A 26,794-nucleotide genomic window follows, 5' to 3' on the forward strand; every position below is an offset into this window, starting at 1 on the left:
GACGACGTGCGCCGCGCCGTCGCCACCTGTCGGTGCCCGCCGGGCTGGTCCACGCGCGATGGGGCCAGGAGGGGCTCGCCGGCGCGCACGAGCGCGGCGGCCTCGCGGGCCGAGGTGAAGTTGTGCATGTAGATGACGAGGGGCGAGGCAGAGATGATCTCGATGCGGTAGGGGTGGGACTCGTCGCAGGTAAAGTGGGCGGCGGCGGCGGCGGCGTCCTCTGGGGGCCCGGCGATGGGTGGCGTGGCTGTTCGGTTTGAACTTTTCCGGCTGGGCTTGGCGGAGAAGATGGCGATGGGGATTCCAGGGGTGGGAACCCGTGGGACGAAGGAGAGGATGGGCGCCATGGCTGGTAGTCGAACGAGACATGCCGTGCAAACAAGGCAGGCGATGAGCGCAACTGCAGCACCCAGGGTACCGAGAAGTCTCCCGAGGGCTAGGCGGCTGGAAGGGGGCAACGACAGTATCCAAAGCGCCTTCGACGGGTGTCCCTGTTGCGGCATGAGGGGCTTCCTCGTCACCGTCCTAGTCTTCGTATTCATGGTCTCGTTTGCTTTAGATTTTTTGCTGAGTTTGGTCCGATGATTACGACAGAGCAGGCGACAGGTCGGGGCTGGGTATGGCGTGGTTAACAATGAGGAACAACGACATGTGCCAGCGGAATCAGGTGGATGGCTGATATGGCTTTTACGGCCGCTTCGAGACACAGTGTGCTAAGCAACGCGGAACATCAAATATGGCTTTCCCTGTTTGTTCAAACGAATGGCGCCATTACACCGTACCTATACCCCTCCGTGTAGGTGGCTTGAATGGAAAGGCTGCCAGGTCCCAAAGATCGGGATTGTTAGTGCCGTAGGTGTGTATTCTTCCCTTCCTGTTCGCAATTTCTCCCTGTCATATTCTCATCCACTTCCTTGGATACCCATTTTCCTGTCCTTTTTCCTATCCTCTTTCCCGTTCTCGTTCCTATTTTTATCCCCATTCCTGAAAGAAACTGTCCCACCGCACTAACCATTCTGATCACTTGGACCCGTGCCAGGCAATGTGGTTTGGTGTCGTCCCAGGGCGATGTCGCATATACCGATGCAACCACTACCATAAGCGCGCATCCCAACCATGGGTCCATGTGTCCATGTGGGCAGGAAGCTGCATAGCCGATGGAATTGAACCTGATCCTCGGCCAGCTATTCTCCGGATTTCATCCCGCCTTCCTATTGGCTCATTTCCACTGCCACCAACCTTGACGTATCTCCCACTCCGTGCTGCCTGGGTGGGGAAGAAGGCATCCTCGCAGACGTGCCCAAAATGATGCTACGCATCATTTACTACTTCTGCTGCTGGGCTACCTACCTACCTTTCTTTGTCAGGCTCTCCGCCTTCTGTTCTGTGGCCCCACGTGAGTCAGATTCCTCTATGGCAGTCCTCGCAGATATGCAGTAGGTAGGCTTCGGCGATCGACCTCAGCCACAATCCAACACAAAAAGCCAGGCCCAGCCCGACTTGTAGCTTGGATTGCGACTTCCAGATACCGCACTTTGCCACAAAATAAACCATGGCCCAGGAAGCAATAACGATTGCAATAAAAGGTCTGGGGGTGGATAGAACCTCTACTATGATTTCGATGATGTCTTGCTCATGCGGCTCGGTGGACGCGGTGGAAATAACACGGGGCGCGCCCCGCTCTAGGCCCCGACCTTGAGGGTCAGGATTGCCAGTGCCCGACCTGTTAGGGCCGGGTTTGTTATGGCAGTGGCAGGTGTGGCAGGCGTAGATGGTGCGCAGAATTTCCAGTTGTTTGGGCATCAACGGGTGCTCCTGTGGGACGTAGGCTTGCGGGTGGTCGGCGTCCCCGCCATTCTGGGCGCCCGTCTACGCCGAAAGATCAGCTTGTGCCGCTGCGCGCCCGACGCCGGGCCGGTCCGGGTGAGCTTCAATCCGCGTCGGGGCATCTGTCTACATTGCCGCGTTTCCGAAATCGGGTCGCTCCAAGCGAGCTTCGGCCGTGGCGGGACCGATGCACACTCTAGCATAGCCGCCTTGTTGATGCAGGATGTAAGGCTTAGAACCCTTGGGGAAAGCAACCCGAACGTTCACCTTTATTACCGGAGTGGTCGGCCGATGCGTTACTGGGAATGTAATTATCGTGTGTAATGGGGAGGCGTGCTTGCTGGGCGGCGAGTCCGGCTTAGTCGTTATAATCTAACGCCCAGAGATGGAGAGATGGGCCTGATTTGCTATGAAGTGTGAACGATACATTTGGTAAAAGTAAAGGATGTGGGCGGAAGAGAAAAGAGAGGCTGCTTGCCTATGGCTATCGTTAGCAAAACGGAAAAAGGCAAAAAGTTAAAAGTCGAGACATAACGCCTACAAACCTGTCGCCGAAGGTTAGCAAAGAATAAGGGCACAACGCGACACCGACCCGACTTATATTGGTACAGCGAATGTACGGGATCAGGACGAGACGCGGGACCGCAGCGTCCTCATCGTCGGGGTTGCCCCCTACAATGATGCAATCGCGGCTTGGGAGGCACGCTTATTACAAAACATATAGTAGTTAAACCTACCTAAATTACAGAAAGGCCGCGAGGGAGATAAGAGCAAAAATAAGAACAAAACAAACTATAAAAGCAAAAGGAATAGTAATACTAGGGATAACAATAAAAAAGAAAGAAAAAAGGAAATAAGAACAGGAAGAATAAAAACGAGTAAAAAAGGAAATAAAGAGGCGATGATATTTGTAGAAACAAGGTAGCGGAAAAGAAACCGAACAAGGTTAAAGCAGCATGACAACTCTGTGCTAAATGCAAAATCAAACAGTTCTACGCTGCGCCGATTACAGAATTCTGCCCTCGACACAGTCCCGGAGACGTGAAGGAAATAAAGGCTACATCTCTAGCACCCTTTTAGCAGGAAAAGGATGGAAACAATGGTCAACAACAACCTGCAAATCAATGCAGATTCTGCGGGTTGGAGGAGATCATACTGTTGGCAAAGTAGGCAGCCCGTGCTTCGTGGACGTCGGCGCTCGACTTTGCAGCCTTGGCCGCGTCCGCGTCCCTCGTCTCTTTAGTGCTGCTGGGACCCGACTTCTTGGAGCTCTTGAAGACCGATCGCCAGCTCTTCTTGCTGGCCACGGTGTCGGCGCTGTCCGTCTGGGCCGTCATGACGGAGCTGGCCGAACTTGCGAGCACGGCCGGTGCGGCGGCGGCGGCGGCGGCTGTGGACGGCTCGGACTTGGTGCTGGCGGAAGGGAAGCCCTCGGGTGTCCAAGGCGTAGGGGTGGTCGGTCCGGAGGGGAGGACGGGGGCGTGGTGTGATGGAGCCATTGTGTTTATGTGTATGGGTGGATGGTTGGGTAGTGCAGGTAGGTGCCTATGTTGCAGGCAGGTGTTGTATTTCGTTGTGGTGTGCGGCGATGGTGGATTCTTGTTTGATATCTCGATGATGTATGAGATGGCCTCGTAGGCTTGAGATACAGTTGGAGGATGGGCCGATGATAGCAGAGGAAAGCTGCCTCAGGTCCAAGCAGGCCAAGCAAGGTCTTATACTCAAAGCTAGATGTAACGCGTGCCATCGCAGTGCCGGTGACTCTTCAAGAGAAGGTCGCTCTTCAGCAAACACTAATCCGAGGGCCGATGGTGGTGGCCTAGGAATAGGCCGGACAGCCCCATTTTCCTGGAGGTGGTTGCATGGCGCCGATAGACTCATCCATCGGTCTACCCCGGTTGATCAATTGTTCGTGGCATGCCCCGCCCTGGCTCACACGGACGACGACAGGGTTGTGACAGCAATGGGCGGGTATCTGTACCGAGATACCAAACTCCATTTCATTTCAGATTGGCCTAGCTGGATGGTACCCGACCTACCCTATTCACTGCCACAGTGCCGTGGCATCAAGGCTGGGTCAGGTATGGAACAGCTCCTATTTTCTCGGCGCAGCTCCGCGTGTAATCAATCGCACTTGAACGGCCAATCTCCAGAGCGCGACGTTGATTTTGGATTTTGGCGCCATGGAAACAAGCACCCCAAGTGTACGACGCCCTGCGGAGCCTGCCCCGCATGTGGTGCATACATGGCCGTATTAGTCACGTCAGCAGCTGCAGTCCCTGCATTTGCTCCTTTCCAGCCGAGCACCGACTCCGTGTCAGACTCGCAGTTCGATTGTCCCGACCCAGTTTGAGCCGAGCACCGAGCGCCGCGTCGAGATGCCGCCCAGTTTGGTCTCGTCGGGATGGCATATTCTGTCATTGTTAGTTTGAGGCCCAGATTTCTTGCCAAAGATGATTCCCGTCCAGTCCTGGCATCTTCCATCTGTGCGCTTCATTCAGCCACAAAGCTTGTCGGCAAGGCTGGAAAAGGCATCCGTCACGGGGTGGACAAGACGCAAAGGCAAGACTCCCTTTCCTGATCGAGCGCCAACCATCTCCGCCCCCTCGTGAAGTGGCCGAGACCCCACGATAGGTGGTACGTGGCGCACGCGCGCCATCGCCCGTTTGCCATGGAGCCACAACCTAACGCCGCTCCGAGCTCGGTCCCGCGACGACGCAACGGCCGCCAGCAGGCATGGTGTGTGAGCCAGAGCCCTCCCTATCAACCCGTCTGCCAAGGTGACTCACACCCTGACGCATCCGCAGTGAGCCATGTCGAAAGCGCAAGTTGGCGTGCGACCATTCCCTGCCCTCCTGCCAGAGGTGCAGGCGCAGGAATGCCGAGGCTGGCTGTGTCTACCTGATCACCGGCACGGCCTCCGGCAGCGCCGCAAGGAGGTCGACCATCTCCCCCAGGGCTGTGCCACCGGACCGCCACGCGCCGCCGTCGGCACGGCCTTCGCCGACGCGCTCCCCGTCCAGCTCCGGCATCGAGGGAAGTCGCGAAGAGAGCCCAGCACCCATGTCTCCCCCGACCAGTGGCTGTGACTCGCCCGGCTATCTTGGCCCGACGAGCTTCTCGGCCGTCTTTGCCGAGGCCGGCGACCAGTTCGCCAGCCCATCGGCCGCTCAACAGCAGCACCCGGCCTACATGGCCAATGCGCAGCAGTGGACTCCCCCGTCGACCGGCCCTCGTGGCCGCTCGGAGCTGACCGTCGGTGCCGAGTCGACCCCCGCCGCGAGCACGGGGATATGCCCGGAAAAGATGGAAGATTACATACGCGTGCTCAGGTCCATCCCCCCTGCTGACATCGGCGAGCTCTTGTACAACCGCAACTACAGTCCCATGGACGGCTGGGTGAGACCTGCCATGATGCACATCATCGCCTCCATCTGGGGCGCGTTTGGGGAGCACCTGGCATGCCGCACTCGGAAAAGCCTCGCTGCCATGGCCGAGCTCATCTGCGCCAACTCGTCCAAGGCGCTGGACGAGGAAATCCACGAGCCCCAAGACTGGCTTGCGTCCTTTTCGGGCCGGAACCTGCGCTGGGAGTCGCTTGGCATCGCCTTTGTCGTCTATGCTTTCGGCGCCATGGAGTATACCCCCGCCGAGTATGCCGCGCACACTAGGCAGGAGGGTGTCGACGCCGTCGACCCGCGACAGCTCATGCTGATATACAAGGAGTGCGCCATCAAATGCGGCGAGTTTTGCAAGGAATACGGCGCCAATTCACTTCTACTATGCCTGTCGTACAAGAACGGCGCGCTCGAGTCCATGGTGTCTAGTGATACGAGCAAGTCCTCGGTTCATTCCTTGCGACCCAGCCAACCTCCAAGCTTGTCTCACCTCTAATGATCTCTTCTTCCCCGTCGCAGGTCTCCGAAATGCCGTCATGATGTCAGAGACGACCGCTTTATGCTTATACTTGGGCATGCACGTGGATCCCGCCCAGGATCGCGCAGACAAGAAGCCGTCCATATCATACGAGGCCCGCCGACGGCTTTTCTACGGCATTATGGTGCTCGACAAGGCCGCTGCCATCGTAACCGGGCGTCCGCCGCTTCTCAACAGCCGATACATATCAACCAAACTGCCCCTGGACCTGACCAACGAAGAGCTTATGGGGAGCCGCAGCGGTCTCATCGAGGCGGCAGCCAGGCTGGACTCCAATGGGTGGAACCTAAATCCCGCCATTACCCCCGTAAAGTACATGCGCTCCCGCATCGACTCTGTCCTCGTCAGGGACGAGATTCTCGAGATAGCCCTTGGCGGACCCAACGTGCGCCCCAACCACGAGCAGCTGGTCAGGCTTAAGGAGAGGGAGCTTCGTCAAACCGCCCAGATGCCCGAGGTCCTAGTGTGGAAGCCCGAGAACGTTTACGACCAGAGGATTAGCCCCATGGAGCTGTTCGGCAAGGTCATGATGCGCCTCGAGCATCTGCAGAACATGTTTTTTATCGAGCGCCTGCTCGGCCGCACCTGGCCACTGCAGTCGTCAGCTCACGGCTCAACAGCACCCACGCTGCCGCCTTCGATATCAGCAGAGCTTTTAACTGTCAGCGTCGAGATTGTGACGCTGACCGTCACGCTATGGATGCACCGCGACCGTGTGGCTGGGGTACAGCGCGACTTTCAGTGGCTGGTAGGTTCCCCTGCCCCTTTTTCCCATGGGACTCCTTTGTGAGTGTTTCGTCGCTGCCTTTGCCCAGCCTTTCTCTGGACCACATCGCTGACGTGCCCCTCCCCATTAGATTATATCATATGCCGCGCCCGCCGGCGGCGTCCTTTGCATGGAGCTGCTCAGACAATCCCAACACGCCCAGACCCCGCGGAGGGACGACGCCACCCCCACCATCGCGCGATCCAACATGATCCTGCAGCTCAGCCTGCTGGTTGGCTTTCTCGGCTGGACGGGCCCGGGCGCGGCCAACGCCAGACTGTGCGCCGCCGTCAAGGAGGCCATACAGCGCGTGCTGAACCAGGTGCTGGACGCACCCCCGGCTGCGGTGTCGGCGACGGTGGCGTCGGGGCCTGCCATGGGCTTTTCTAGCGCCGCCGGCGCAGGTGCCGGTAGTGGTAGCAGTGGGGAAAGCAATGGCCTCGCGCAGGGGGCGGTCGATCATGCCCAGCAACACCAGCAGCAGCAAGCGCAGCAGGAGTTTGGCGTTGCGGGCCTGCTGCCGCAAATCCACGACTTTGGCTTCAGCACCGACATCACCGAGTTCTTCAATTTTGAGCTGCTGGACACGTTTGACTTTCTGCGCCCGGAGTACTCTGATCTTCAAACCTAACGTTCTCAAATACAAACGAGTTACGATCTTTCCCCTGTGCCCCTTGGAGATGAACAAAATGTTGAAATGCTAGTAATATTCCTCCTAGCGGTTACATGCCGGATTTGGTTTAATCCAGGCACGCCTGCTCCGCAAAAAAGAAGGGAGCCCCACTTGAAGAATAGAAAAACCGGAAATACAAGTCCCATGAATTAGGATTGTTACTGCGGTAGGAATCTAGTTTTGAAATTTTGAAAAGGAGGAATACGATTTACATAAAATAAGAATAAAACTAGAATCAAAACAAAAAGCAACTCCAGGAATACAAATAGGAATACAAACAGGAAGAAAATAGGAAGGGAAATGGAAGGGAAAATAAGAATAGGACAGCAGATAGTGATTACTGACAATTATAATCCCTAGGACATAAAAACTGCCCTTTATTGTATAATGTGCACGCGCAAGGCTGCCTGTAGTAAAATAATTGCCGTCATCGGCTCAAGTACAAACTTTCTGCGTGAAGCCATACTGGGCCAACTCCGCTATAGGTAGAAGAAGAAACTCATTTCCGCCACCACCGCTGACGCACACCTACGCCCAGACTCCTTGCCATATGCTGACAAAACGACGAAGTCTTTGGGACACTAGCCTCAGAGCCCAGACATGGGCACTCTGTAGACATAATTTCGTCGCCGGTCCCACCGACGCCTTGTCCAGCACCCACTAGTGGTTCCTACCGCAGAAGTTCTTGTTGTCGTCGACCAGGTGGTATCCGTACGTGTACTCCTTAGTAGAGCCGCTATACCAGTCGGTCCAGCCCTCGCGGTACCATCCGCAAACCTGAGTGATGGCTTCGTACCGCAGCCCGGCTTCCGAATTGTAGCAAGCGCGCTCGCTGGGGTTGTGGTCGAAGAGGCAGAAGAAGGCGGCGACCTGGTGGCCGCCCGAGTTGCCGATGCCGTACAGATGCGTGCCCACGCCCACGGTCTTGCCGCCGCCGCACTCCCGCCGGAGCAGGTCCACGGCCGTGTCGGTGGCCTGGTGGTTCATTTCCCTCCCGCCGCCGCAGTCGAAGCCCCAGTCGCGCTTCTGGAGCGTGGCGCCGCCCGAGCGCCTGCGCTTGACGGCACCGAGCACGTCGAGGGGGGCGGCACCCTCCGACCGGGACGAGAGGGTGCTGACAGTGGTGTGGTGCGCCACCCCGGCCTCGTCAACCGAGACGGAGTAGATGCCGTCGGGCAAGCCCTTGGGGATGGTGAAGCCCCCGTCGGGAGTGCCGCTGGAGGTGAACTCCTCGCCGCTGGACATGGCGGTGGCAAGGCCGAGGAGGCTAGAGAGGAGGGCCGTGGAGGGACGCATGTTGGTTGATAAAGAGGCTCGATTGCGTGTCTTTACAGCAAAAAGGGCTATGTAATCAAGGCTTTAAGGCGCGAGAGATGCTTGTTGATCTTGGGCTGTGGCTCTGCATGAAGAGAAGGATCTGGGAAGTCGCTAACGGGACGGTTCTCCCGTCTTTTATAGCCGACTCTGGAGCAGACCTGGCTCGTGTTCAGCCTTGCCTTGCCTGCCTTGGAACATCCCTCGGTTAGTTCTTTGCCAGGCGAGGCCATGGGGGGACTGTATTTCCGTGGCAGAGCTGCAAAGACTCTACGTAACAAAATGATCATCAACTTACAACATAGATACCACGCCGCATGCATAGAACCTACCCCTCTTTCTCACGGCCACACACAGCTCTCATATACTTATGAGATGAAAATATTCTCTAGGCATAAATCCAAGCCCAGCCACTAAACTGTGAGGAGAACAACTTGTGCAGTTTTGAAATCGTGAGCAACCATGCCAAGTGGAGGCTGCTGGGCCGTCTGCAAGGTCTCTCGTAAAGACGTATTCTCCCACACACACCACTCTCTAAGCCCAACCCCCAAGAACGCCGTCATGCAAGACGAAGAACAGTTCCAATAGGGCCGGTAAGTTTCAAGACTAAGGGGGCGCTGTGCATGGGTGTATCGCCTGGTGAGGCGGGCACTCGAAAGGTAAGACCAAAAAGCCCTAGCATGCGTCCGAACTCCACTCTGGGCGCGTCAGCCTCGGTAGAATTCTGGACTGCCCGAGGTGGTAATAAGCAGTCGCACCTTTTCGAAAAGGTCCCTGCAAGGGCCCCAGAGGATCGGCTGCAGCCCTTGTGCGACCACACGTACGGGCTCTCCCTCGCTCATTTCACACGCCACGGCCAAAGTCTAGGTAGGGCACAGGGGAACTTTTGGAAATGGTCGGGCTCACGTTGCCGTTGCAAGGAAGAGGCTAAGGATATGGATTCTGTTTTGCCACCGAGTTATTTCTATCGCTTGGGCCCAGGCGGTAAGGCTGGCGGAAACCCAAACGACCCGTTTGGGCCGGGGACCATTTGGGTAATGGGTCCAAAATCTGGGTAATTTTTTGGGTTGGGTCATATGGGTTTTGAGTAATTTTGTGGTCCAAACGGGGACCCGTTTGTAGGTTCTCGCCAGCTTCCCAGGCCGGACAATATTGATTCTTTGCTATTGCCATCTCTCACCATTGTGTTTACTTCTTTGCCATCCACACCACCTCGGCCGCTCCCTACTGGGCGGGCAGGTCCTCGTAGATAACCCCTGGAGAGATTCGTCTCGATTATTCTAGTGCCGGATACCCGAACCGAGCGGCGGGCGGGTTCGTCTAGGACCACATCGGTGTGGGTATTGGTCAGGGAGAACCGTTTGCAACATCGGCGGGTAAGATCGCGAACCATTGTGGGACTGGCAGCCTTCATTCACACAGGCATGGGGGGGTGATTCGTGCCTTTGGCGCCCAGGCGAAGGATTCGTGCGCCATCGGCGTCAAGGCGCGCTGCGGCTGACTGCCGTTCAATTAGCCAGGCACCCCCCTCTCCGGGGGTGGGGGCGTCAGCATACGACCTTCCCTCTTCGCCTTGCCCCATGCTTCTTTTTCTCTTTCCTGTCCTCACTCGTCTGCCTCCCGCTCCTCGCGCATAGTCTCCGTTGTCAACACGGCTCGTTGCAGCCGCTCATCGCCTGGAGAACCAGATAGCCGGACGGGGCGCCCCCTGGCTGAGAAGTTAGGTAGATACCTACCGACTGTGCGCCGTGTCCCTGCGATACGCCCATCATGTCGACATATTTCGACGCCTGGGCCTGGGCGACCAACGCGAGCAACTCGGCATGCCCGGGCATGAGCCTGAAGTGCAGGCAGCCCAACGCTTGCGCGCGCGACCCCAACATCAGCAGGTGGTACTGCTGCGGTGCCAGCGGCGACGACTTTAGCGTCTGCTGGGCCGGATCGACGACATGCAGCAGCGACGGGTCCACCTTTGAGTGCCGCAAGGGCCAGACCACATGGTGTTGCCGAAGCAATCGGTGCGTTGTTTTATCCAGCCCGTTCTCGTTTGTTGATGTTTGGTGTTGGGGAAGTTCGAAAAGGGGGGGCTCGCTCTCCCGCCGACTGACATCGCCATGATACTCGCCCCCCGACAGCGAATCCTGCACACTCGTTAGTAACCAGATCAACGTCTGCTGGAGCAACGGTCACAACACGCTCAAGAACATCAGCGTGCCCGACATCGAGTCGGCCCTCGCGTCGCGCAGCGCCGCCGCGCCCTCGTCGGCGAGCTACATCTCCTTTGATCCCCTCAGCCTCATCGCCCAGACCGCCCCGCCGCCTTCTTCGACCTCTACCAGCACGGGCAGCCCCAGAGACAACGCCTCCAGGACGTCCAGCACGGTCGGCCCCGCGCAAACCGACCCTGCCCCCGCGTCCCAGGGCGGTGCTGGGTCGTCCCCGAACGGACTCGAGCCCGGCGTCATTGCCGGTATCGTCATTGCCATCGCGGCCACCTTTGTCCTGGGGGCCATCGGCACCTTCTTCCTACGGCGCCGCAAAAAGGACCGGTCGGCGGCGGCGGCGGCGGCGGTGGCCTCGCACTATGGGCAGCAGTTCGGCTACGGCCAGGACCAGCAGCCCCAGCAGGGCTACCACCATGACGGCGCTCCCTTTGGCTCGCCGCACCCGAGCGAGATGCAGGGCAGCACGCCGCATCAAGCCTACCCCCACTCCTACTACGAGGCGGGAAGCAAACCCTTCCCTCACCCGGGGCGGCCCGAGCTATGGGGGACCATGCCAGGGGCCGAGCTGCCGGCGAGAAACACAGAAGCCAGCGAGCTCCACGGCGACCAGGCGCAGCGCCCGAGGTAGCCCGGCAGAGGGCGGCCGGTGCGGAGCCTGGAGATTTAATTTAGAGTAATTACCTAGCCTATACAATTCTCGCATTTATAGAAGCGTTTTGCTCCGAAGCAAGCAGCAGTGTCGCGTTGTTACTCTATCGTGAATGTCTGCAGCTTGGCCGACGTGACATCTAGCAACGCACTCCAGTCGACTGTGTCATCCTCCAGGGAGAATCCCAGAAACTCTCCCAGCATGCGCCACTCACGCTTATGGACCTGGACACGAGCAAAGCCCACACGGCGAAAGTCGCCTTGGCGGCCCTCGTTATCCAGTTTTTCTAAAAGCAGAAATGTCATGGACACAAACTCCCAACGATTGGCAGGTGGCACATGTATTGCTTTAACCCACAATGGCACGCAGTAGAAGAAGCCGTCTCCCGCACTCCTCAAAAGTCTGGTTCGATCGCGCTCGTGTCGAGCATCAAGTTCACTCGAGAGTGCTTCGAAGGTGAAAGACCACTTATCATGATCCCAGCGCAGGCCCCACTCCGCGTCTTCGTCGAGCGGCCGCGGTTCCATTTGCCGCAAAAGCCCCTGTAGGCGTAGCCACCCGCCTTTCAAACGGCCCATCTTGTCGGCCGTGGCATAGTCCAGGTGCACCTCTTGGACCTTGACGAGCAATCCCGGGCCATGGCGCTCACCAAAACGCACCCGAGCGTCTATCGAAGCCCAAGACCAGCTTGGGGCGCGGTAGACCTCTGCGGGCCATGTTGTCGCTGTGCTCCGGGCCGGGTATACCTGCCAGGCCAGGAGGTCTTCTAGGGCGCTGCGCCACAGGCCGGCAACATATGTGTCTTGGAACGCGGTTGCCGCACGTCTCGCGACCGCAGATATGGCGACCAGCCTGTCGTTCGGAAACGACAGGTCGCAGGCGGAATAGACTTCGATGATTCGCTTCCACCCCGCCGAAGTGTAGTGGCGGTCAGAGTAGAGGTCCCTCTGATAGCAGGACGCGGAGTCCCGCCAGGGCTTTTCCGGGAAGCCCTCAGGCCACTCTTCCGAGGCCTCAAGACGCCGGCATTCCCAGTAGACCTGGCTGCGGCCGAAGTGGATGATCCTGGGCGACAGGAGGCGCTCTTGAAACACCCATCCCCGCGTGTTGAGTTTCGCCTTGAGGACTTCTTCGTTCCACCTATCTCGTAGATTCTTGATGATAGTCGACGGCTTGTTGATCATAGGCCATTCGTTCATGAAGCCTGTCGTTGGCGGGTACATCGCGTCCGGGTCGCGGTCGTGGAACATGGACTGGTGGCTGTCGGGCGCCGTGAGGGCCGATATGTTGCAGAAGGAGTTGCTATAGACCTGGTCCATAAGGTTGACCTCACGGTCCCAATCGGTCGAATTGTCTCCATGCTGGATGATGCACAAAGAGTCGATCCAGAGGTACTTGACATTTAATTCCCTAATGACAACCAAGGCATCGCGGTACAGCCTTGGAATGGTCGATATGGGGATCTCCTGGAGAAGCTGAGTATAATTATCTGTTGTTAACTTCAGACAGTCTTTGTTGCCCCAGCAGTGACTGAGTGTCATGTACGGCCCGTCGACGGCAGTTTTGCCGGTCTCGACCAGCCGGAGTGTTTCCGAGTTCCCATCAATTCTACACTCGAGAAGCCTGGTTGGATACCAGGCCGCATCGGAAGTGCGACGGGTGCACTCCTCGTGTGACTGCGTGCAAGTTGCAATCCACTGTTTGGCCGTTGAGAAGGTCTGTGTGGATCGCGTGCTTGGAGACAGTCTGCGGGCCTTGGGGTGGGCTATAGAGGTGGTGGCTACGTCAGTCCTATCAGATACAACGCTGAGTTCTGATCGCAAGGAACCTACTGTCACCGTCGAGGAGGTCAAAGTTATAACGTTCGGACTTCAAGGGAATGAACGGAATGTTGCGCCTCACGTAGACCATGAACATTATCGATGGCCACGGTTCGTTGAAGAACGTGAGGGTTGAATCTACAGAGGCCACAGTCGCATCCCAACCGTTGGGCAGATCGGGCCGGCGCTGCTCCTGTAGGGGAAAAGAGGTGCAGATGAAGCATCCGATCTGGACCGAGCGTTTGTAGGAAGCCAAGGTTGTATGATGTGGCGTACTGCAATCTGGCTGCATCAACCGCTGCAGCGCGGCCTTGCATATATCGCACACCATTGCGACGGGAATAGGGTTGCTGTCTTGCACGGGCGTTGCACCTGAGTGCTTGGGCGATGCGGGGGCGGGGAGTGTGATGATAAATGGGCGCTCGTCAAGCCCAGGCTGGCGGGATAATGTTGCCCCCTCCATGTGCCCAATGGCCTGGTGGCATTAGTGCCTCTGCCCCGCCGCGAATAGCGTCATCGTCCCATGCCCACGGCCTCCCCACTCCGGATCACGCCTGACTACACCCTGCACCTTCTTTACGCCCTGAGCTTGACAGAACCAAACCTGCCTTTTGCGGGAAATAAGAAGCCGCCGAAACCCATTACCGTGTCCGGACTTGCAAATTACAAGACAAACTATCGCCAACATGGCGTCCTTTACCCCCGCCAGCATTCTCATTTTTGGGGCCACCGGCAACATTGGCAGCCATATAACCGAAGCCATCCTCAAAGCCAGCCCGGGCCTTGGCAAGGTCACCGTCTTCACGTCACAGGGGACGGCGGACGGCAAAAAGGAGCTGCTGGACCGGTGGAAGTCGCAGGGCGCGGGCGTGGTGGTCGGCGACCTCGCAAGCGCTGCCGACGTGTCGGCGGCCTACAAGGATCACGATGTCGATACGGTGGTGTCGGCCGTCGGGCGCAACGTGCTGGCCCACCAGATGGAGCTGATCCGGCTGGCCGAGGCGTCGGGCACGGTCAAGTGGTTCTTCCCGTCCGAGTACGGCACCGACATCGAGCACAACGAGCGCAGCGCGGGCGAGAAGCCGCATCAGGTCAAGCTGGCGGTGCGGCGCATGATCCGGGATGAGATCAAGAGGTTGCACGTCACGTACCTCGTCACGGGCCCCTACTTTGACATGTGGGTCACGGCTGGCAACTTTGACGCCGCCAGGAGGGAGGCCAACGTGATCGACGACGGCGAGGGGAGGATCGGCTTCTGCACCATGCCCGAGTGAGTGCTCTGCCTGCTCTACTATCACGTCAAAGAACCACCGAGCTAACATGAGCGACGCGACTACAGTGTGGGCAAGTTCCTCGTGGCGGCCCTGCGCCACCCCGAGGCGTCGTTCGGTAAGGCGCTCAAGGTGCAGTCCTTCGTCGTGACGCCCAACCAGGTGCTGGCCGAGTACGAGAAGCAGACGGGCGGCTCGAAGTGGAAGGTGGCCAAGACGCCGCTCGACCAGTACCGCCAAATGGAGCAGAAGGCATGGGAGGAGGGCGACGCCAAGGCTACGATGCGGACGCTGCGGCGCATCTGGGCCGAGGGCGGCACGCTGTACGACAAGAACGACAACGAGCTGCTGGAGATGGGCGAGGGGGAGTTGGATTCTCTGGAGGTGGCCGTGAAGAGGCAGTTGGCTGGGCAGTGATTCCACAAAGGGGGATGTCGGATATCATAGCATGATGTGCGATGTAATTACACATAGAATTGAAGCTGCACGAGCCACCAGCGCCCAGAGATCACCAAGCTGGGGCCCCAGAGTGAATTGGGCAGCCCCTGGCCCTCCATAGCGTCACAGCGGGGATGCCTGCCGCTAGAATGTCTCGAGGTTCAGCAACCACGTGCGCCCATCCAAGCGTCAATCCCACCAACCACGGCTGGCCCAAGCCAGACTGCTCTAGACTGAAGCAGTCGACTCCGGGAGCTGGCATTCCACACCACCACCACCCATTTCCGACCTCTTTCCCGACTCGACTCAACTCCTGTCCTCCCACGACGCGTCGTCCGAACTCCACGATCGACAACAACTGCGCTCGCAGCAACCATCCCCAAATGGCCGACCAACCGGCAAGCGGCCTGCGTGGCATCACGCCCTACTTCCTGGTCCTGCTTCTGGTCGCCACGCTGGGGCCGCTGCAGTTTGGCTTCCATCTGGTCGGTGAAGGCCAGGCGTCTGCTCTCAATCCAGACCGACTCCTCCTCTCCCGTCGTCGGCATCACTAACCTCCCGCCCCCCCTTTCGTGCTGCAAAACAGGCCGAGCTCAACGCCCCGCAAGATGTCATCACCTGCAAGAAGGCGTCCATCTGGGCCGTCGCCGCCCGCCACCTCCTGCTTGCCGCCCGTAGCCCGGGCTCGGCCCATAGGGGCTCCGACTGCATCCCCATGACCGAGGCCGCCTTCGCCACCATCTCGTCCGTCTTCACCCTCGGCGGCCTCGCCGGCGCCCTGGCCGCGGGGCCCTTCTGCAGCCGCCACGGCCGCCGCCTCGGCATGCAGGGCACCGCGCTCGTCTTCCTGGCCGGGTCCGCGGTCGAGGCGCTCGCCGGCGGCGTGGCCCTCATGGGCGTCGGCCGCGTGCTCAACGGCTTCGGCGCCGGCGCCGCCACCGTCATCGTGCCCATCTACATCTCGGAGACGGCCCCGCCCGCCAGCCGCGGCTTCTTCGGCGCCTTTACGCAGATCAGCACAAACGTCGGCATCCTGATGACGCAGACGCTCGGCTACTTTTTGAGCTACGGCTCCGCCTGGCGCTGGATCATGGGCGCCGGCGCCATCATTGCCGCCGTGCACGGCCTGGGGTTGATGGCGTTTGTGCCCGAGAGCCCGGCCTGGCTGGCGGCGCACAAGGGAGATGTGGGCACAGCGCGCGCCGTGCTGCAGCGCATCCGCGGCGGCAAGGCCGCCGTCGAGGACGAGGTGGCGGCCTGGGGCTCCGAGGCCGAGGACGACGAGACCATCGTGGGCAGCGAGCACCAGGGGCTCCTGTCGGGCGAGAACCGCGACGGTTCTGCTTCTGCTACTGCCGCCGCCGCCGCCGTCTCGGACCTGCCCGCGCCGCGCGCCGCGTCCGGGGCCAAGGCGGCGTCGGCGCACCTGGGTTTCTGGCAGGTGGCGCGCGACCCCTTCTACCGCCCGGCCATCGTGTCGGTCGTGGGCATCATGTTTGCGCAGCAGATCTGCGGCATCAACAGCATCATCATGTACTCGGTCTCGCTCCTCAACGGGCTCCTGCCCATCAACTCGGCCCTCGTCACCATCGTCATCTCGGCCATCAACCTGGTGACCACGGCCGCGTGCTCGCCGCTGCCCGACCGCCTCGGCCGCAAGGCCTGCATCCTGCTGTCGGTCGCCGGCCAGGGCGTCAGCTCGCTGGGCCTGGCGCTGTCCATCCTGTTCGGTCTCAAGACCCTCTCGGCCGTCTTCGTGCTGCTCTTCGTCGCCTCCTTCGCCGTGGGGCTGGGCCCCGTGCCCTTCATCATGGCCTCGGAGCTGGTAGGCCAGGAGGCCGTGGGCGCCGTGCAGTCGTGGTCGCTGGGCGCCAACTACATCGCCACCTTTATCGTCGCCCAGTTCTTCCCCATCGTCAACACGGCGCTGAACGAGACCTTTGGCGGCGCTGGCTACGTCTACTTCTTGTTTGCGGCGGCGGCCGCCTTCTGGTTCGTATTCATCTCGGCCTACGTGCCCGAGACGCTGGGCTGCAAGGACGCGGACGAGGTCTGGGGCAGGACCAGGCGCATCGACTAGAGTAGTCAGTGTTTATGGTTTGCGCTAGGCTTGTCCATGTTCAAGCAGTAGCAGAGTGCAAATTAGCAAGAGCACGCCAAAGCAGCATGCAGTAGTCCAAGTCACGCAGTCCCAAGTTGTAGCGATGGGTAGAAATTTGAAGTATTGGTGGTATCGAACAGGAACAGGAATAGAAAGAAATGGGCCAAATTTGCCACCTCGTGCTCTCCAAGCAAACAGCGCTGCTACTGGCCAAACATGCGCTCGTTCCTGATGGTCTCTGCAAGCAGCCCCACGCCCGCCTTGACGCCGTCAATGATGTACACCTTCTCCTGCGGCGTCTGCGGCTCGCCGTACTCCTCTGCGATGGCGCTCCGGATCACGTCCTCGAGGCCGGCCATGCCCGCGCAGCCCATGACGACGCAGCCGACGCGGCCAAAGGCGAGCAGGCGCTTCGTCGCGTCCTTGAGCTTGGCGCGCACCACCTCGGGCCCCACGCCGCCGTGGAAGTCGCCAGCGTCCAGGCCCGTGGTGTAGACGCCGGCGAACTTTGCCGCGTTCGGCCCCCCGGCGGCCGACGACGAGAAGCTAGCCGAGTACGAGGCGTCGAGGAAGCGGCGGACGCCGTCCTCGAGGTGGGCTTCCCAGAAGGCGCCCGTCGTCACGATGCCCCAGGTGCGGCCGGGGGACTCGGGGCAGCGCGGGTAGGGGTTGGTCAGGGCCAGGGCCGCGAGCACGCTGGCCTCGAGGATGCCGAGCACCACGCGCCGCCCGCGGTGCCGTTCCGCCAGGTGCGCCACGAGCGGGTGCACGCTAAAGCAGGCCACCAGGACGCCGTCGTAGCCGTCGAGCTCGTCGTGGTTGCCGCTGCCGCTGCTGTTAGTGCCCGCGTCCCCGTCGGCCTCGGCGTCTTCGGCGTCCCGCGCGGCCGCCTTGGCTTGCAGGTCCGCGAGGACGACCTCGGTGCTGCGGGCCAGCCCGAATCCGTCGTTGATGCTGGCCGGGCTGGGCTCGGGGGCTGTGTAGTAGGAGATTGTGTTGCCGTTGGGGGTGACGCTCTGGGTTGGTCATGGTGAGTGGTGAGTGGGGTGTTGGCTCACTGATGAGAGAGAAGGCACACACAGGGCCTGCTCAACCTACCAATTCGATAGCCTTCTTGACACCCTCGGTCATGCCCGTGGACGAGTTGGGGTTGAGGACAAGTAGTTGGAATCCTTCTGGCGTGGCCGCCTCCTCCGCGGCCTCGCCGGACCTAGCCGCCTCTGCCGCCGCCGCCCACTCTGCCATGGACTCTGCCGCCGAAAGACCTGGTGGTCCTCTTTCGAAGCGAGCGGGCTTGAGGGCCGGTGTCGGGACTGATCTTGGTCCTCTTTTCCGTCTCTTGGGGCTGCGCGAAAGCGGCAGATGGTGCAGTTACGGTACGCAGTCAGCGAGTGACAAGATCGGCAGCGGCACATGGCACATGGCACAGAGAAACGGGAATCCCCACAATGGGGGGGTGGCGGCGGGGCAGGAACAGGAGCAGGGAAGCGGTATAGTAGTCAGCTCCGGCACGGGAGCGCGGTGACCTACTTGGATGGGTCCTTGGGGGGTCTTCCGGATCGTGGCACGGGCGTCTGGCACTTGAGCGCCAGTTTCACCTGCGCGACCGAGGCGCCGGTCCGGTCACGGATCTGGCTGCGGGTGTAGCCAGCATCAAAGGCGAGGGCGCGGATGCGGATCCTGTCCGCCTCGGTGAGCTGCTTGGTGCCGGTGCTGGTGCCGGTGCCGGTGCCGGTTTGCGAGCCTGGCATTTTCTGCGTTGTGATTGTTGCTGTTACTGTTGCATGTACGTAAGACAAGCCAATGTACCCAGGCACCCAATGGGACAGTTGGCGACGAGCAAAAGAAAAAGCCCCAGCACAGTACCACTGTCTGCTCGGGCCAGCTGCTCACCGCCTGATCTGGACTGGTGCCAGCACGTGGACGGTGCGAGTGGTACCAGGGCTGGGATCTGGTACTTTGTCAGGGATAAGGACTCCCTGCTGCAGCCCCTCATGTCTCTGGGGTGCAAGCCACCTGCAGCACTTGCTGGTTCCGTCTTGAACATTGAGTATTAGTCTTTTCCCTCTGTTTCTTTCCGCTTAGACCATCCCGGCAGCTGCCGACTGCCCGTGTCTCACCAGCACAGCGCCACATACACAGTACAGCTCAAAGCCCATCTCAAACTCCAACGGCTCAACCCCCAGCTGAGATATCCATGCTCTGCCCCACCCCTTCCTTGTCCGCTTCGGGCTAGATCCAGCCCCCACTACCCGTCAATTGAGCGTGACAGACGCGTCCAGAGGAAAAAGCTTCCTGGGCCGCAGCTTCCATCTTCAGCTGGTGGTGGGATTTGGCAGCTCGACTTTTGCGCCTTCCCTTGCGCATTGAGTTCTGCCTTGTCTCTTCCAGCCTCGCGTCTGCTTCTCTTCACTTCTTCGTCCATGCTTTTCCTGCAGCATTGCATGCGTTTGTAGATACCCCCCACGCGACTCTGCTGATTACTTTCCCTCCTTCTAACGCCTCCCCTCCCCTCCTGTGCCCTCTGATATCCCGACTGCGCCCGGCCTTCTCCTTCCCTACCCGGCCATCGCCATGGCGGGCAACATGCGGCTCCGCCTCGTGGTTCGCCGCCATGGCCTACCCGATACGCGTGTTCTCTTCAGCATCTCCCTCGACGGCGATCCTACTATAGCCTACTTCCTCGAGCTTGTCAACGCCACGGTCCCCCTCGAGTCGGACGATTGGGGCCTCGACGACTACGCCGTCGAGCTTCGCAACCCGGCCGGAGGCGCTTTTGAGGCGCTGCACTTCCAGACTGTGGCTTCCATTCTGCAGCAGGACGAGGAGGTCTACATCCGCCCGCTACTAACTCCCGACCTCAAAAAGCGTCATGTCAGCGGCAGACACCAGATCAGCAGCGACGGCAAGCATCTGGTCGACGGCGTTCCCTTCGGTCGTCCTTTGTTGCGCCAGCCTCGCGATCGCCCTGCCATCAAGATCCCGCCCCGCAAACGCCGCAGAATCCTCGCCGAGGACCCAGACTCCCCAGCCGCTGAAGACGACTGGGACGACGACGACGAGGACGAGGACTTTCAGCCTTTGCGGCTCACACAAAACGGAGAGCCCCCCTCGTATCTCGGGAATGAGGAGCAGCAGGATGACAGCTCCTCGGCTGATGGCGACGAGAATGACATGGACCTTGACGATGACGTCTCGGAGATTGATGAAGACGAGCTGTCTACTATTCTGCTGGACAATGACGAGGACACTGGCCAAGATCTTGCGCCAGCACTGCTCGCCCCCTCTGACGAGCAGGGTCAGCCGGCCGAAAATGCCAAAACTGAGACGGATAACGAGAGTGATTCCGATCAGCCGGCCGAAGATGCCAAGACTGAGACAGACAACGAGAGTGATTCCGATCCCGCCATCGTCAACCTCAAGTCCAGCATGGCCGTCGCATTTCCTGACGCACCCCAGGCCACGCTCGACCGCGCCTTTCGCAAGTGCCATGCTCGCAACGGCACCTACGTCGCACGCAAGATCTTCAAATGGCTTAAGAAGCGTCATGTGCCTCAGCTCAGCTACCACCGTGTAAAGCGCCACTATCGCACCAAAGTCAGGGACGCCGCTGTGTCTGCCTTGACCCAAGACGTGTACATGCATGAGCCGGATGCCGATAGCGCTGATTCTCTCACGCACTACCGCGACCAGCACGAGCGCTCGAGGCCGCAGGCCTTCTCAGAGCTCCTCCTCCATGACGATGAGGACGAGTATGCTGATGATGAGTCTGACTACGCATCAACCGGAGGAGGGAATCACGAATCCAAGATTGATTCCGAGGGCGAGTCGGAAGTCGATGCTCATGAAACCCCATTCGGATCGCCCGCCGCCACAGGACAGCCAGCCAAGCTCGAATCGGGTGCAGACTCTGAGTCTGGCAGCGACGGCCCCGCCGATTCTGATGATGGTGAGAGCTCAGACAGCTCAACACATGACAACCACGAAGGTGACAGCAGTGAGGATAAAGGCGAAGCCGCCGCCCGTGCACGTCTCCCTTCATCTGACGTGGCTGCGAGCGACGACAAAAGCGGTGGAGATAGCTCTGCCTCTTCTGACGACTTGGACTCGGACGATTCTGTGGACGACCAAGCAGCCGCAATCCAGAGTCCTGCTTCGGATGGCGGCTCCGGCGAGAACCAGAGTAGCTCCGACGACAGCTCCTCCAGCGCAGAGAGCAGCTCCTCCAGCGCAGAGAGCAGCTCTGAGGACGAGGAGAGCGACTCGGACGGCGACGGCGAAGGCGAATTCTCGGACGACGAACAGCCAGAGGAGATGTCGACCCGGCCTCCCACCAGCGCCCCGGCTACCGCTGCCGGCCCTAGTAGCTCACAGCAGCCGGTGGCTGGGTCGGTGGCCCCGGTGCAGGACGAGGCAGGCGAGCGCGAGCCGCATGTAGCGGCTGGACAGGGGAAGGCTAAGACCCGGAACCGCAATGCTAGACGGCGGCGCGCGAAGAGCCTACTGCTTCAGAATAGCATCCTCGAAGAGCGCAAGAATGCGCTGCTGGCCGCTATCGGTTGCGGCCCAGAGTCCCCTTCGCCCCTCCCTCCAGTCACTGGCCCGGGCAAAAGCCCTCCGATGGAGCCCGCCGCTGCCGCCCCAGGCTTGGGCCCAGCCTCCTCCGACAGCGGAGACGATGTCGACGACCTATGGAGCACCAAGATCAACTACCAGGGAACCGAATGTGCCGCGGAAGAGATGGTACTGAGTCAGCCGCCCTTCCCCTTCGTCCAGCGCTGGGATCCCTCGCAGCGCTCGCGCCGCAAGAGGAAGCAGCGCCATAACGCGGACGAGCGCCCTGAGAAGAAGCCCAGGTTCGCGGACGCGCCCGAGGAGGCGGTGGAGACGCTGAACTACGACGACGTCGACACGGGCGATAAGGACGCCGATGTCGCTCATGAGACATCGTATGACGACAGCCAGATGACGGACTGGGACGACCTCCCATCACTGCCGACAGACCTCACCACCCTGCCTCCCTTCCACCTGAGCGACGCCCGCGTGTCCATGATCGTCACCTGGAAGAAGTGGCTGCTTTCCGAAGCCACCAAATGGCAGCCACAAATTGTCGACGTCACTGCCGTCATTGGTAGAATAAATGAAAACGGCCACACTCTGGATGTCATGATGGCGAAGCGAGACCGTGCCCAATTCTCCTCTGCCAAGCAGTTCGATGAGGATACGGGACAGCGCATCTATAGGAAATTTGAGCCTCCCGACTTGTCCGACGACGAGATATGCCCCGACGCAGAGCAGTTCTGGGCCGAGGGTTGGGATACCATCACCTTCGAGGACATGATCGAGCCTCGCATTCTCCAGGCCCCATTGCCCAGCTTCGACGACAAGCCCACAACCCTAAACAGCCATGACCTCGTGCACAAGTCCACGAACCTTCGCATCTCGGAGCATGTGGACAGCTCGGTCGTCGTACCTGACAGCCAGGCGCTGCGGAGCGTGGGCGACGCCACCGAGGGCAAGTCGGCCACCCACGGCCAACCGGACAAGGAACCAGAGCAGGGCATCAGGGCCCTGGATTCGTGTGTTCCCGACACAAACCAGGACATTGTCACGGGCCCATCAGCCTCGCGCTCCCCCCACGCGGCCCAAGTCCCCTCCGACGGCGACGCGCTCGTGATGGATGACGAGCTGATGGCTTCTCATTACTCAGCAAACACTGCTGCCGCAAAGACGAACGCGCTCATCGGCGGATTGGTGCTCGGACAGTACAGCTTCCCCCCGGGTCAGCCGGCGGATGATTCGGATAGCCCTTCTCGGCAGTTAACCGGCAATGCTGCCCCCATCCCCGCAGGCGACGTCGCACCGGATCAAGTGAGCTACCCTCAACTCCACGTCCCTTCATCATCAATCGGAAGCGTCCGTAGCGGCCGGCAGCCCGACGCGGACGACAACATAGATATGGCACAAGATGCATTTAGCAATGCCGTCGACACGGACGACGAAAACGAGGACCAGGTCGAGACTCCACGAGCTAGCAAGATTAGCGAGCACGAGGCGGACCAAGTCCCGCAAACACCGTCCAAGTCGGACAACAATGCGGTGGGTTCAGCTCCGTCCAGCTCATCGTCGTCTCTGCCGTCGATTAGCACTCTTTGGTTCACGTGCTCGACGTCTCGAAACACTCAGTCGCCGTCTAGGACGACGCAGCAGTCAATCCTCGGCGCCAAGTCGGCGCAGGCTGTCAAGGGCAACGCCGAGTACGAGGAGGCGATGCGGCGGCTCGACGCCTTCAGTGACGAGGATGATGCTGACGAGGACGCCCTGCGCGCCGAGCAGGACAAGGCGCCGTCTTTAATCAAGCAGAGCAAGAGCCAGCCGCTGGCCTCGATCGAAACCAGCCACCGGCCCCAGCAGGTCAAGACCGAGAAAGTCAAGGCGGAGCCGAGTAGCATTGCTACGGCCGTCTCGCCGCCCTCGCGCTCGGCCAGAGGCGCCATTAAGGGAGCGCTTTTCAGCACGAGCGCCGCCAAGAAGGCCGCCCCATCCCAGCCTCCCCCCGATGCCGAGATTGTCCTCTTGTCTAGCAGCCCTGAGCCCGTCTTCGAGGAAGACTATGCCGAGGATGAGCTTGACGAGGACTATGAAGCCTCTACGTCCCAGCGGAGCAGCACGCGCAACACCCCGGGTTACGCAACGGCGACGCGCAAGACCTTTTCGCGACAGCCCAGGGCGGACCTGGGAGGCGCCAGCGCGCCGGCACGGGCCAGAAGCGCCGTCTCGGTTCTTGGCGGGATCTCGCGGGGCTCGAGAAGGGTCTCGTCAATGGCGCCGCCACCGTCGTCCTCGTCTTAGAGAAGCTGGAAACCCCAATGGACCCATCAGGCCCCAGACGAGACGAGAATCTCCCCGAAGGGCTGGAATCTTTGTCAGGAGTAGGAACTCTCGATAGAGGCAGAAGGCCTCTGGAAACCTCTGGAAAACATATCACTGTGACCGGCAGGCCAGGGGGTGTTTTTTTCTTGTCTAATGTATTACCTGTTTGTTTATTCTTTGTATGTCTGCGATGGTGTTCCGGTATTTTCATCAGGGGCCTGGCATAGCCCTGGTGCTTTTCGTGGCCCCATTCCAGGGCGCGCTCAACGATTTCTACTCGCGTTGTTTTTGTTCTCTGGCATGCCCACCCGGCCCATTCGTCCTGCTTGCACAGCCTGCGTTCTTTCCCACCATTCAAGCCGTGTCTTTTGTTGATACCTGTACTTTGTTTATCTGGCGGCGCTTTTCAGGCATTTTCGGAGCTGGTCTGGTTTTATTGCTGCGAGGTTTATCTTGGTCTTCTCGAGGACTGTCTTACCCCCCAGACTTTCCGCACCTGACCTCCCAGCCCATGGTCCATTTTTTTTGCGATCAATTCTGCTGTATCCAAAGGCAGTCGTTTGGGAGTGGACAGTTTGCGCGGCGGGGGACAGCTCCCATCGGTTGCGCGTGGTCAGCCACCATGCTACCTCAGTACCTAGTTTTATCAGTTGGGAACTCCCTAGGAGGGTCGTTGTCTTGTGGCAACCGGCAGCGTCTTGATTGCGTGTGCCTTCTCAGGTGGCCGACGCGCCTTTGGTAGACCCGTCAACCTCGGAACAACTACGTGCCAAACACTGTCCCGTCCCTTGCTTGGTGGTCGCCATTACATCCCATTTGCACATTTACTGTCTGTCACCAGGAGAACGAGGTGCAACTCGACGAGCGGCTGGTTTATTAATAAGGGCTAATGATGTGTGCCAAACTTTTTACAGGCGGGCGGCCTTGTCCCCGAGCCCGAGTCCGTTTCCACCTCTCCTCTTGTGTGAGGAATAGAATGGAGGGATGTCATAAGCTGCGGGGTGGTTAATAAAAATGTTGCTTTGTGCTGCAAACAACAAAAAAAACATGAGACTTGTCTCTTTGAGACGCCGATGGTTGCCCTAATACCTCCTCTTGGGTATCCTTTACACCCGAGACAGAACCAAGGAAAATGGTTGGGGACTGCGATCCTGCCTTGGCCGGCGAGGCGGGATGCTGCGAGTCCCAAGGGGTGGAATACATGGAATATTGTATCGGGAAGGGATGGGAGTTGAAGGAAGGACAGATGTGATAAGACAAGCAGGGAAGAAAAAAAAGAACTTTTGCTCCTCCGTTTTTTTCCCTTGATACTGTTTTTTTTTCTTTTTCTGCTTTTAACTTTTAAACTTTTTTTTTTCCCCCTTGCAAGGGCTGTCTTGATATGCCGGTGTGCTCCTTGTACGTCCTGGTATGTCGGGTGGGAGAGATGCGAACATGGGTCTGGTGGAAGTCAGGGATGGGAAAAAGAATCTTCAGGGCGGTCGGAGTCTCCAGTCTTCCATCTTGTCGACTCCAACGCCGCCATGGGGGTATAGCCGCCGAGATGTTTTGTATCATGTGACGCGCGAGAGTGTCTGGAGCATCTTCCAATGTCTTGATGGAAGCCCAAGAGAGAGAAAGAAAAAAGGGGGGAATCTGAGCTCGAGCTTTTCAGCCAAGCGGGGTATCTCATCTGTGCTTCTTTGATAACGACGAAGGCCGCCGGGCTAGAGGGGTGGATGCCAAGGCGAAAGGGCCATGGCAAAAAGACAAGAACCGATTAGATTAGAATTGCTGGGGCGGGCGGCGAGGCGGCGAGGCTTGTGGGGAGGGTGCTCGTCACGAGGCTCGGCACCGCCAGCCGGCGGATGATGGGCTAAGCAGGGCGACAGAGGCGGGCTGGGTTGCGCGGCGGGCAGGCGGGCGGGCAGGCAGACAGGCAGACAGGCAAGCACCATGGTAGGGTGTGGGCAATGATTGAAAGGGCGATTAGGGACTCGCGCCCGTGTGGCCAAGCTCTCCAGTTGGGGGTTGTGTGTGTGTGTGTGTGACTCTGATCAAGACCAAGCAAGGGCCCAGAAACAGCAGCAGAGCGCGCGGCCTGGGGAGCCACGAGTAGAGTGGGTGGAGCACCTCGAGCAGAGACTCCAAGAGGTAGACCCCCACCCTATTCTATTGGGTATAAGTGACTCATGTCGGAACCGCGACCAACACCAGAGGGAGACACGCAGGCAAAGTCGACGTGGGTTGCGCGGGGGCGAGGCGCGGCGGGGATCGTTGGCAGGAGCCGGTGTCAAGGGGGTACCACCACGTGGAGCGAATCGGGGCGGCATGCGGGGAGGGGGAGGAGAAACTCAAGGCCCGTCTCTCGTCGGCTGGCTGGGCTGGCTAGGTACACACACATGTGTGTGTGTGTGTGTGTGCGCGCGCGCGCGTGCGAGTCCCAAGAGATGAATACGGCGAAACCGGGGGCTCGTATCTTTTTATGGGTGGTCACACAGCATGTGAGAAGGGGGTGGCCTGTGAGCAGCTTCTCGGGGACTGTGGCTGTGTCCTGCACGACGTTCCGAGGAACAGGCACGACCTGGAGGGGAAGAGGCTGCTGCCCTGATACTGCCGGGTGCGTGGGCAAGTCTCCATGCGAGGGGTGCGAGAGATGGTGACGGGGAGCGACGGCTCGGAGTTCCGTTGTTGGGCGTTGCCATGTTGTTGCTGCTGCTAGATTGGTTGCATGTGTGGCGATACAACGTCTCGACCTCCCTCTCTCGGGCTGCAATAGTCTTCTCGCTCAATCGGGGATAAAATTCCCGGTCCCCTTTTTTTTTACCCTTTCGTGCCTCGTGAGGTGTCCAGAGAGCCTGGCAGGGCGCGCGTGCGTGACACGGCGTGGCGGCTTCGGGCATATGTCAAGGGGCCATGACG

The 26,794-nt window shown here is 59.6% G+C and overlaps 11 protein-coding genes across 12 annotated transcripts; 6 read left to right on the forward strand and 5 right to left on the reverse strand.

Annotated features, from left to right (window-relative positions):
• Nucleotides 1-6: 6 nt before the first annotated feature.
• GGTG_13184 (hypothetical protein) lies at nt 7-347 on the reverse strand (the record flags this gene model as incomplete). The annotated part of the gene is made up of 1 exon (XM_009231088.1): nt 7-347. A coding segment is annotated over one exon (339 nt), but the record flags the coding sequence as incomplete, so codon positions are not given.
• A 2,158-nt stretch (nt 348-2,505) lies between these two features.
• GGTG_13185 (hypothetical protein) lies at nt 2,506-3,633 on the reverse strand. Its single transcript, XM_009231089.1, has one exon. The coding sequence runs from the start codon at nt 3,324-3,326 to the stop codon at nt 2,949-2,951; it is 378 nt and encodes a 125-aa protein (XP_009229353.1). The 5' UTR covers nt 3,327-3,633; the 3' UTR covers nt 2,506-2,948.
• Nucleotides 3,634-4,225: 592 nt separating this feature from the next.
• GGTG_13186 lies at nt 4,226-7,233 on the forward strand. 2 transcript variants are annotated; one of them, XM_009231091.1, is made up of 4 exons: nt 4,226-4,566; nt 4,635-5,662; nt 5,745-6,549; nt 6,621-7,233. In XM_009231091.1, the coding sequence occupies exons 1-4, from the start codon at nt 4,499-4,501 to the stop codon at nt 6,739-6,741; spliced, it is 2,022 nt and encodes a 673-aa protein (XP_009229355.1). In that variant the 5' UTR covers nt 4,226-4,498; the 3' UTR covers nt 6,742-7,233. The 2 variants fall into 2 exon arrangements, with proteins under 2 accessions (XP_009229355.1, XP_009229354.1); XM_009231090.1 differs by having other exon boundaries at nt 5,745-6,511.
• A 322-nt stretch (nt 7,234-7,555) lies between these two features.
• GGTG_13187 (hypothetical protein) lies at nt 7,556-8,657 on the reverse strand. Its single transcript, XM_009231092.1, has one exon. It carries the CDS (start codon nt 8,496-8,498, stop codon nt 7,863-7,865), a length of 636 nt encoding a protein of 211 aa, XP_009229356.1. The 5' UTR covers nt 8,499-8,657; the 3' UTR covers nt 7,556-7,862.
• A 321-nt stretch (nt 8,658-8,978) lies between these two features.
• GGTG_13188 (hypothetical protein) lies at nt 8,979-9,574 on the forward strand (the record flags this gene model as incomplete). Its single annotated transcript, XM_009231093.1, has 2 exons — nt 8,979-9,018; nt 9,105-9,574. The coding sequence occupies 2 exons, from the start codon at nt 8,979-8,981 to the stop codon at nt 9,572-9,574; spliced, it is 510 nt and encodes a 169-aa protein (XP_009229357.1).
• Nucleotides 9,575-9,872: 298 nt separating this feature from the next.
• On the forward strand, nt 9,873-11,471 carry GGTG_13189 (hypothetical protein). Its single transcript, XM_009231094.1, has 3 exons — nt 9,873-9,892; nt 10,033-10,534; nt 10,652-11,471. The coding sequence occupies exons 2-3, from the start codon at nt 10,287-10,289 to the stop codon at nt 11,367-11,369; spliced, it is 966 nt and encodes a 321-aa protein (XP_009229358.1). The 5' UTR covers nt 9,873-9,892; nt 10,033-10,286; the 3' UTR covers nt 11,370-11,471.
• GGTG_13190 (hypothetical protein) lies at nt 11,380-13,673 on the reverse strand (the record flags this gene model as incomplete). The annotated part of the gene is made up of 2 exons (XM_009231095.1): nt 11,380-13,155; nt 13,223-13,673. The coding sequence occupies 2 exons, from the start codon at nt 13,671-13,673 to the stop codon at nt 11,489-11,491; spliced, it is 2,118 nt and encodes a 705-aa protein (XP_009229359.1). The 3' UTR covers nt 11,380-11,488.
• An 82-nt stretch (nt 13,674-13,755) lies between these two features.
• GGTG_13191 (hypothetical protein) lies at nt 13,756-15,097 on the forward strand. Its single transcript, XM_009231096.1, has 2 exons — nt 13,756-14,480; nt 14,550-15,097. Exons 1-2 carry the CDS (start codon nt 13,897-13,899, stop codon nt 14,896-14,898), a joined length of 933 nt encoding a protein of 310 aa, XP_009229360.1. The 5' UTR covers nt 13,756-13,896; the 3' UTR covers nt 14,899-15,097.
• A 102-nt stretch (nt 15,098-15,199) lies between these two features.
• On the forward strand, nt 15,200-17,247 carry GGTG_13192 (hypothetical protein). The gene is made up of 2 exons (XM_009231097.1): nt 15,200-15,404; nt 15,506-17,247. The coding sequence occupies exons 1-2, from the start codon at nt 15,303-15,305 to the stop codon at nt 16,997-16,999; spliced, it is 1,596 nt and encodes a 531-aa protein (XP_009229361.1). The 5' UTR covers nt 15,200-15,302; the 3' UTR covers nt 17,000-17,247.
• GGTG_13193 (hypothetical protein) lies at nt 17,101-18,849 on the reverse strand. Its single transcript, XM_009231098.1, has 3 exons — nt 18,551-18,849; nt 18,119-18,365; nt 17,101-18,036 (listed from the first exon to the last, which is right to left on the reverse strand). The coding sequence occupies exons 1-3, from the start codon at nt 18,769-18,771 to the stop codon at nt 17,224-17,226; spliced, it is 1,281 nt and encodes a 426-aa protein (XP_009229362.1). The 5' UTR covers nt 18,772-18,849; the 3' UTR covers nt 17,101-17,223.
• Nucleotides 18,850-19,289: 440 nt separating this feature from the next.
• GGTG_13194 (hypothetical protein) lies at nt 19,290-24,862 on the forward strand. The gene has a single exon (XM_009231099.1). It carries the CDS (start codon nt 19,595-19,597, stop codon nt 23,870-23,872), a length of 4,278 nt encoding a protein of 1,425 aa, XP_009229363.1. The 5' UTR covers nt 19,290-19,594; the 3' UTR covers nt 23,873-24,862.
• Nucleotides 24,863-26,794: the final 1,932 nt, after the last annotated feature.

The sequence above is a fragment of the Gaeumannomyces tritici genome (genome assembly GCF_000145635.1).
Source record: "Gaeumannomyces tritici R3-111a-1 unplaced genomic scaffold supercont2.10, whole genome shotgun sequence".
In the NCBI taxonomy this organism is placed as follows: Eukaryota; Fungi; Ascomycota; class Sordariomycetes; order Magnaporthales; family Magnaporthaceae; genus Gaeumannomyces; species Gaeumannomyces tritici.